Source organism: Macrobrachium nipponense, chromosome 5, assembly GCF_015104395.2.
Source record: "Macrobrachium nipponense isolate FS-2020 chromosome 5, ASM1510439v2, whole genome shotgun sequence".
In the NCBI taxonomy this organism is placed as follows: Eukaryota; Metazoa; Arthropoda; class Malacostraca; order Decapoda; family Palaemonidae; genus Macrobrachium; species Macrobrachium nipponense.
In genome coordinates, this window is record NC_061107.1 from 85,210,439 (window position 1) to 85,220,438 (window position 10,000).

Here is a 10,000-nt window from a genome sequence, read left to right on the forward strand (position 1 = left end):
TCTGTAATTTATTTTGCAATTTTATATATTATTTCGGCGATTTTCTATCGTTCCGTTATCTTCGTTGACATAAGAATTTAGTCTCTCATTCGTCCTGCGAACATCTTTCCATTCCTTTATCTTACACCTCCCTTATTAACGGCCCCCACCCGCCACCCCCACCCCCCAAAAAACATCCACTTCTTCATCTGACCCGTTCCTCCATTCCTTCGTTTTTTTTTTCAGCTGAAAATGAAGAAGAACAAGAAGAAAAAACTGTTGCCGTGTCATTGAGAGAGAGAGAGAGAGAGAGAGAGAGACAGAGAGAGAGAGAGAGAGAGAGAGAGAGAGAGAGAGAGAGAGACTGCTATTTGAAAAAAATCATTGCAGCTAATAGAAAGATTTGCAGATAATTTGTATTGCATTAAAAAAAATCTTATACTAAAACAAAGAGAGAGAGAGAGAGAGAGAGAGAGAGAGCGCGTGCCCCGGGGGCACTGATAAACAAGGCACTTGGCTCCCACTCGAGAGAGCGTATAGCTCTCGTCTCTATGGCACTGTCTGGCACTCCCTCCAGCGTCGAATTAACACTTACGAAAAGGGCGCCGCCTGTGCCTTCGTAGGTGAAACTCTTGCACTCTCTCTCTCTTACTCTCGTCTTGAATCACGTTAATTATCTGATTAGAGAGAGAGAGAGAGAGAGAGAGAGAGAGAGAGAGAGAGAGAGAGAGAGAGAGAGAGAGAGTACTGTTTGAAAAAGTCGTGAGAGCCACTACCTATAAATCATATTATTGCATTGAAAAAAATCTATACCAAAACGAGAGAGAGAGAGAGAATGGCGTTCCAAGAACATTCGTGCTCATTTGATTGCTTTTGTTTTGATTTTAGCAAAACGCATTTACAATATCAGGTGGAGCGCAACTGTTGTCATTCTAAAGAATGTGTTTCTCTCTCTCTCTCTCTCTCTCTCTCTTTGTAAAAGAGAAAAAACTTAAGACAACGGTTCTTGTGAACTTCCGTATCGACTATTCAAGAAATTCCTTGACTGGAGCAATCACATATTTGTATTAAAGCATTGATTTTTTTTTTAGAGATCTAGTCCTAAGTAATCTGGGTTGGATGTGGGATCCTCTTGTGTAAGTGAAATTCAATTATTATATTTCTTCTTCTTAACGCCCTTTGATACGAACCTGGACAACGATTTTGGTCATATTCGTTAGATAGTTTCTCTTGTTAGTCAGTCAGTCAGTCAGTAAGGGAACCGTCCCCCACCAAAAAAAAAAAAAAAAAAAAAAAATTGTTGGATTCACTTCAAATCTTCCCTTAAGAATGTATTCGCTTCTTGGGTAAATCCCACCACTTCAAGACACAGTGGATTTATGGGGGATTTTCACTTATTAAAAAGAAATTGCAGTGATTTTTTTTCTTATTAAGAGCAAAGCTCAAGTCAAGGAGCTCTGGCGATTATAGTCTGATGCCTTCAAACTAAACTGAAAAAGCGTTTAATAATGCAAAAAAAAAAAAAAAAAAAAAAAAAAAAAAAAAAAAAAAAAAAAAAAAAAAAACTACTGAAATGGTGGAGTTCGGAGTTTGCAGTGGTGCCTGGTCTCGTCATTTTCATCAACTCAACAAATCAAAAACTGAATAAAAGCAAAGCCTAGAAGGAAAATAAAAGAGCGAAAATAAAACGCACAACACATTCAAGTGACTTACCATGTTATAATCGTCAATTTTGCTGATGGAACGAAGCATCAAGTTTACGTCAACTAAGGTGGGGTTGTTCTCTATGAAAACGTAAAAAAAAGTAAAATAAAAGTTGATTTTTATTTTCTAATCCCTAATAAAACAAACACAACAAATAAACAAAGAGATAAATAAATGGAGTGAACGCCAAATCATCATCACCATCATCTTTACTTGGTCTTTATGCTACTTTTCCTTGGCTATAATTGACTAGTACGAGGAACACCCCAAAAAGTGTTCTTTTTATCTATTTTTTTTCTGCGCCTGCGCCGTAGGTTGATGATAAGCCTGTGACTTAAAGTTGCCAAGCCCATTATTTCCATTTTTGTTTTTTATTTTTTAGTGCAGAGAGAGAAAAAAAATGTTGAAATGGTAAGAAAAATACCAGTACTACTCCTATATCGTATCTGTAAAGAGTACATACATTCATTTGGACATACGTGCATGTATATCTAGGCATTCATTACGTATATTGTATTGCTATGTAGGCATGTATGTGTCCATATATATATATATAATACATATATATATATATATTCTAACATCTATAGGATAGCGCAGCTCCATATATTACCTGCAATATAAATGAAAAAAAGGAAAAGATATGCAGTCATGTAAAATTATGTACTCTCAGAGGGAAGAAGGAACTGGCAAACATAGAATAATGAGCTATAAATATAAACACAAAGATAAACGCAATTGAGTGCTGAGACAAACAAAAATGAAAATGAAGGGAAAAAATAAAAATAAAAATAAAAACAAGTTCAAATAATTGCATCTGAAGAATGTAATTATTTATCTGATACGATTAAATGAAAAATCAAATCGTGAAATCAGAAATATTCAATTATAAAAACCCTGCTCATTTTATCTGTATGTATGTATGTGTATATATATATATATATATACTATATATATATATATATATATATATATATATATATATATATATATATTTAAGTCCAGTACAAAAGGGATTGACATGCAAAAGGGATTGACCTGTGGTATTAATTAACGTCAATACGTTATGCATAACGGGATGTATCCCTCTCCCTCTCTCTCTCTTGCAAGTGAGTGGCAATACACTGATGCAGATGAAAGATTAAATTTCTATCAATCACTTCATTAACTGAAACGTGTTCGTTGGTGATTCACTTTTTATAGTTGTTATCAATTATTATTTCATATTATTATTATTATTATTATTAATTATTATTATTATTTATTTTATTGTTATTATTATTATTATTATTTTTTTTTTTTTTTTTTTTTTTTTTTTTTTTTTTTTTGCGCTATCACAGTCCTCCAATTCGAATGGGTGGTATTTATAGTGTGGGGTTCCAGGTTGCATCCTGCCTCCTTAGGAGTCCATCACTTTTCTTACTATGTGCGCCGTTTCTAGGATCACACTCTTCTGCATGAGTCCTGGAGCTACTTCAGCCTCTAGTTTTTCTAGATTCCTTTTCAGGGATCTTGGGATCGTGCCTAGTGCTCCTATGATTATGGGTACGATTTCCACTGGCATATCCCATATCCTTCTTATTTCTATTTTCAGATCTTGATACTTATCCATTTTTTCCCTCTCTTTCTCTTCAATTTTGGTGTTCCATGGTATTGCGACATCAATGAGTGATACTTTCTTCTTGACTTTATCAATCAACGTCACGTCTGGTCTATTTGCACGTATCACCCTATCTGTTCTGATACCATAGTCCCAGAGGATCTTTGCCTGATCGTTTTCTATCACTCCCTCAGGTTGGTGCTCGTACCACTTATTACTGCAAGTTAGCTGATGTTTCTTGCACAGGCTCCAGTGGAGGGCTTTTGCCACTGAATCATGCCTCTTTTTGTACTGGTTCTGTGCAAGTGCCGGCCATTCGCTTGCTATATGGTTTATGGTTTCATTTTTCGTATTGCACTTCCTACATATGAGAGAGATGTTACTTCCGTCCTTCGTATTTTGAACATATCTGGTTCTTAAGGCCTGATCTTGTGCCGCTGTTATCATTCCTTCAGTTTCCTTCTTTAGCTCTCCCCTCTGTAGCCATTGCCATGTGTCATCGCTGGCTCGTTCTTTAGTCTGTCTCATATACTGTCCGTGCACTGGTTTGTTGTGCCAGTCCTCTGTTCTGTTTGTCTTTCTCCTGTCTCTGTATATTTCTGGGTCTTCGTCTACTTTTATCAGTCCTTCTTCCCATGCACCCTTGAGCCACTCGTCTTCACTTGTCTTCATATATTGCCCCAGTGCCCTGTTCTCGATGTTGACGCAGTCCTCTATGCTTAGTAGTCCTCTCCCTCCTTCCTTTCGTGTTATGTATAGTCTGTCCGTATTTGCTCTTGGGTGTAGTGCTTTGTGTATTGTCATGTTTCCTCGTTTTCTGGTCTATGCTGCGAAGTTCTGCCTTCGTCCATTCCACTATTCCTGTGCTGTATCTGATTACTGGCACTGCCCATGTGTTTATGGCTTTTATCATATTTCAGGCGTTGAGTTTTGACTTGAGTATCGCCTTGAGTCTCTGCATATATTCTTTCCTGATCGTGTCCTTCATCTCTTGGTGTTTTATATCCCCTCCTTCCATTATTCCCAGGTATTTGTATCCAGTCTCATCTATGTGTTTGATGTTGCTCCCATTTGGTAGCTTTATCCCTTCAGTTCTCGTTACTTTGCCTTTTTGTATGTTGACTAAGGCGCATTTTTCTATTCCAAACTCCATCCTGATGTCCCCAGATACAATCCTTACAGATTAGGGTATCTATTTCCTTGATGCTCTTACCATACAGCTTGATGTCGTCCATGAACATCAGATGGTTGATTCTGTTGCCTCTTTTCTTGAGTTGGTACCCAGCATACATCTTCTGTAGTACTTTTGTCATGGGAATCATGGCTACTACGAAGAGTAGTGGGGACAGTGAGTCGCCCTGGAAGATCCCTCTCCTGATATTAACCTCTGCTAGTCTTATTCCAGAGCTTGTAAGTATTGTATTCCACTAGCGCATTGCATTTTTGAGGAAGCTGATGGTGTTTTCCTCTGCCCCATATATTTTCTGGCATTCTATTAGCCATGTGTGTGGCATGTCGAAGGCTTTCTTATAGTCTATCCATGCCATGCTTAGGTTGGTTTTCCTTCTCCTACTGTTCTTCATTATTATTATTATTATTATTATTATTATTATTATTATTATTATTATTATTATTATTATTATTATTATTATTATTATTTTTATTATTATTATGTCAATGCTTCTTTATCATCATTCTAAAAGTGGATTATCATTGATGCTCAATATCTGAATAAGCATTGCTCAGAGAGGATTAATTTCAACTATTTAACTTTCAACTGCTGCTCGTTACACTTTATACAGCTTAGAGGCCAGCTTAGCCTTCGGGCAAGGAGCCGTGCCAGCTTAATCCAGAGCTGACAGCTTGAAGCAATTTCAGAGATAGTGTTATCTGGTCTTGCCAATCGTGGAGTGAAAATTTATCTTTCCTTTACTATCACGGTTTAGATTAATCCCGTTTCTGTGTCTCTAGATTCTTAGATCACTTCTGCAGGAGGCGAGTCTATTGCTTGTACCGTGTTTAGGCTTTGCATTCAAGGAAAACTGGGATCCTAAATATAATGATTTTGGCAAAGCGTTCCACTGATCTGACTAACGTGGCAGTTCAATCAAGTTTGTCATCTACTCTGACACTGAAAGACCTCCACCAGCCTTGCTATGCAGAGCAGAACCAAATATACAATATTACACCTGATAAGTCTTTGTGGAATTCAGCCAAATTTGCCAAAGTAGTAGCCATTTAGGTCTTTTGCTGTTGTCAAATCTAGCCGACCAGACTTTGTGGTGCTCACGTTACCCAACTTGAAAAGGAGGCCTCTCAGTCAGGCCAGTGATACTGCAGACGGAAAGCACGAGAACACAAAAGCAAAAGAAACCACAGGCGGTACTACTTGAATGGCCGAACTGCAATGCACGCAGTATTGCCTGAAAACACATACACACAAAGAAACAAAGAAAAAACTAATCAGAAAAAATCTTGCGCAAATGGGAACAAACCGACATCCCAATTCACTCCTTTGACTCCACTTCGACTCCTTGACCATTTACCCCAAAACTGCCGCTGGGCAAGACAAGGAAAACCAGAGGATTTAGGCTGAACTGAGACAAACTCAAATAGTTCCAGGGGAACACCAAGAAAACTCTCGAGAATGCAAAACCAAAATATGCGGTGGTGGGTTCATTCCACAAGAGCGAAGGGGACCGGAGGGGGCCACTGCATTTTTGAAAAGTCACTAAGACCCAAACCGAACGTCGACAAGGAACAGGACACGTTCGCCCAGGAGGTCTATAAATCATGTCCGCCACCGCTACAACCTCAGGCCGGGAGGAAAGCAGCAGACTGGTTCTTGTAGACCATTCCGAATCACATAAGGTCAAAGGACATGGCGCAGGTAGAAGTGACGTAACCTAGCTTGGCCTAAAGAAGAATTTCAGAAAGCTTCGAGTTAGGAGCATCTGAAGCTCTTGTCAGCGTCACAAACTCGCAAAAATTACTATGAAGTAAACGTTTTTAGACATGGACCTTGTATTCAGATTATATTTTTATCTATTTATTTAGAAAGTTGTAGGAATATTTTTTTTCTTTTTCAGTAACTGATCTATTCTTTCTGTATTTCCTATTAACCTCTGTTACGTCTTTCAAGTAAACATCATATTCGCTGGAACCTTGAATTTCAAGACAATGGCCCCTGTGGTGGGCTTGTTCCAGATGAATAGGGTTCATCGTCTGAATAATAATAATAATAATAATAATAATAATAATAATAATAATAATAATAATAATAATAATAATAATAATAATAACAACAAATCTTGTTTTTTATTATGGCAAGAAAAATGTACTTTTTTTATCGATCTATGATAAGCAAAATTGACTTTATTTTTTTTTTTATTGATCTATAAACATTATCTATACAATTGGATAAATATCACCTACTAAGTACACTGTTTGCTTCGTAAAGAAAGAAATCATAATATATTCACTCATGTAAACTGGTAAATAAAAAAATTAGCTTTAGGAAAAGCATTAATGTCCTACATTAAGTGATAGATGATAGAAATAAGGAAAAGGAAATAACATAAATAAAAAAACCCAATTCATAATGATATCATTACGTTTGGAAGTACTATATATATACGTACATATATATTTGCTAATAATAATAATAATAATAATAATAATAATAATAATAATAATAATAATAATAATAATAATAATAATAATAATAATAATAATCATAATAATAATAATAATATTTGAGGAAAGCAATTTCTATACCCTATAAAAAATAAAAAACCTCATCGAACAAAGCAGAACTCCAGCAAAACTGTGGAATTGAAAAGAAAAAAAATCAAGCAGGAAAGTAAACAAGAATGACCTCGAGGAGGCCCAGAGGAGAGAGACGAAATTGCCTCCTCACAGAGTCCAATACCTCTTTTAAACGTTCATTGTCTCGGCTTCTGTTGCCCGGTTAACAATTTATCGTGTTGCAGTGTGACTAGAACAAGCTGAATATAAATAAAAAGAACTGAAACTACATCGATTCTTGGCCTTTGTATTCCAAGAGCCAATGCTTTGGCAACTATAGTAGATTCACATCAACCGTGCATTTGATGTCTAAGCCAGTTCCTCACGACACTCCTGATTGGATGTTGATGACCAATCACACGGCTGGTAATTCTCAGTCCCTCTCGAGAGTTCACATAGGTAGGATGTATGTTCCACCTCTCCTAAGGGATACTTTTGAAAGACGTATCCCTTAGGAGAGGTGGAACATAGATCCTACCCACGTGAACTCTCTCGAGAGACTGAGAGTTTCCAGTCCTGTGATTGATTGGCTTATCAACAGCCAATTTGGAGCGGTTGATGTGAATCTACTATAGCAACGACTAGCAACAGATCCTGCAAGTCCGATGTAAGCGGTAATGGGTCCAGATATAGGGCTAGAGTGCCAAAAAGAGTGAGAGTGGATTTTTAACAGTTCTTGAAAATGAAGTATAATATGTCAGTTCCACAGATAAGTCCAGGTTGTAACTTCTACGACAAAAGTGTCTATTGTCTTCTGTTGGAATTAAAAAAGCTCAAGAAAAAAAGACACGCAAAATGAAAGAACAAAGAGAGAGAGAGAGAGAGAGAGAGAGAGAGAGAGAGAGAGAGAGTAATGATGTGAACGGAAGTATACTCCACATGAACAGTTACGAAGATATGAAGTATCCATTGAGAACAGATAACTGGCATTGTCTAGAGTCTCAAATCCCGTTTACACTAGGGAAAGGGTGCAAATACGTGCTCTTAAGCTGGCAGCATTCACCATCTTCACCATCAGTATCATCATCATCATCATCATCATCATCATTATTAACATCATCACCATGAGGTTTCATCTACGTCACTACTTTCAAAAAATAGTCTACGTCAAGATGCTTAAGAAAAAATACATTTCAACGTGCAATGGCATTCAAGTTATCGCAGACGAAATAATGAGATAAAAAGAAAGATAATTGAAAAAAGGATAAAGATGATTAAGAAAAATGAATAAAGATATAGACTACTAAAAAAAGAGAATACGATCCTTAATAAAAAAAGGGATTCAAACAAGAACAGGTATCAATCAAGTATTGAAGACTCTAAATGGGAGCTGGAGAAGGAATCATGAAAAAAAAAAAAATGTACAAAATTCAGGCAAAGTTTCCTGTCCTGTACAGGTAACGTTCATTTAACAGGCAGAACGCAAAGGCAATGGCAGACGTGAGGGGTCTTTTCTGATCAAAATTCGAAAATGAAACTAAAAGGACACTTTATTTTGTTTTTGCAAAGGAGAGACACGTAATTAAAATGTAAAAAAACCCCGTTTTTGAATGTACTGGATTTATGCTGACGAAAGACCACAGGGTCTTTGATTTTGATAATTTTTTTTAGATTAAAATTTGTTTTTATTTTTTCTATTTTTCCCTCGCAACTTCAGATAATATAATTGTTAAAGAAATAGAAATCCGGCTTTGAGAACGAATGAAACAAACATATAAAAGTTGACTATCATCAAACAAACAGAAAAATGACAAATCACCACAAAATAAGGACGAAGGAAAAAAAAAAAAACACATTTAAAGCATCTCTAGCAGTGACGAAAAAATAAAGCAGAGAAAGAAAAAAACGTGAGGAGGATATTTACATTATAATACACATAAAACATTCGATTCATTATCAAGGCCTCGAAGAAACATCAATATTTTTTCCCACAAAGTGAAAGACCAAAATGTGCCAATTTTTACAATTCTACAAAACCCAACCTAAAACTTCATCTAACTCTCATTACTTTAAAACTTCTTTCAAAGTCGAAATTTCTAACGAGGCCTCTGATAAATCTTCATCCAAAGACCAAAATAATAATGAGACGCAAAGGAAGTTTTTCCTTTTTTAAGAGTATGCTAATGTTATTTTACACCGAAGTCGACGCGTTAAGCCTACAGCTCAAGATTCATGTAAGAAATTATTAGTCTACTTCCCAAACGTGAGTTCTCACTGGAGTGAATTAAATCACGTCAACACGGATTACAAGAATGCATGAAATTCTACGCAAATCTCTAAACATCAGCATACAGGGGGAAGAGGATATGGTTCTACACAACACTGAAGAATAAAAACAATGCGATAATTACACAACACAGCAATATACCTTCACCTACTGATGAATCATACGTAAATACGGATTTGCATAAGGTAAGAGATAACTAACGACATAACAAAGTAAACACACAATCTACAGAAATATATACACGAATGCAAAATGCTTTTATATATGTAATTTTTTATTCGCTCAATCGTGACAGCATCCTACATCAGGTCAAAAATCTTCATGTCCCGTCTTACCATCTTCACATCGTCTATGGTTTGGATGCTGCGAAACATCATATTGATCATGACGATAGTTGGCTCGTCCACTGGAAGGGGAGAGGGAAATGGGGTGGGGGGTGGGGGAAGGGAAAGAGAGAGAGAGAGAGAGAGAGAGAGAAGCAGAGAGAGTTAAACATGTGTGCATCCATGGACAGTACATTTTGTTTATCATCTTCTAGTGATTGCCCTTTTCTCTGGCGAGTGCTGGAGGTCAGATCCAACCTCTCATCTCATTTCTATTTGATTACTTTTTATCATATTTTCTATTTGATTCCTTTTTATTATATCAATTTGCTGACTATCTTTTTTTTTTGGCAATCATTC

At 36.5% G+C, this 10,000-nt stretch overlaps 1 protein-coding gene across 10 annotated transcripts in view; it reads right to left on the minus strand.

The window, feature by feature from the left end:
• The window catches only part of LOC135215479 (glutamate-gated chloride channel-like), a 104,228-nt gene that overhangs the window by 32,758 nt on the left and 61,470 nt on the right, over nt 1–10,000 (minus strand). For 4 of the 10 annotated variants that reach the window (XM_064250227.1, XM_064250229.1, XM_064250231.1 and 1 more), the window contains one exon: nt 9,653–9,723. The exons of 2 other annotated variants lie outside the window; for them this stretch is intronic. In XM_064250227.1, the coding sequence (XP_064106297.1) occupies nt 9,653–9,723 (71 nt within the window). Of the gene's footprint in view, nt 1–1,692; nt 1,764–9,652; nt 9,724–10,000 lie in introns of all 10 variants that reach the window. 4 more of the 10 variants (XM_064250230.1, XM_064250228.1, XM_064250233.1 and 1 more) reach the window with 2 other exon arrangements.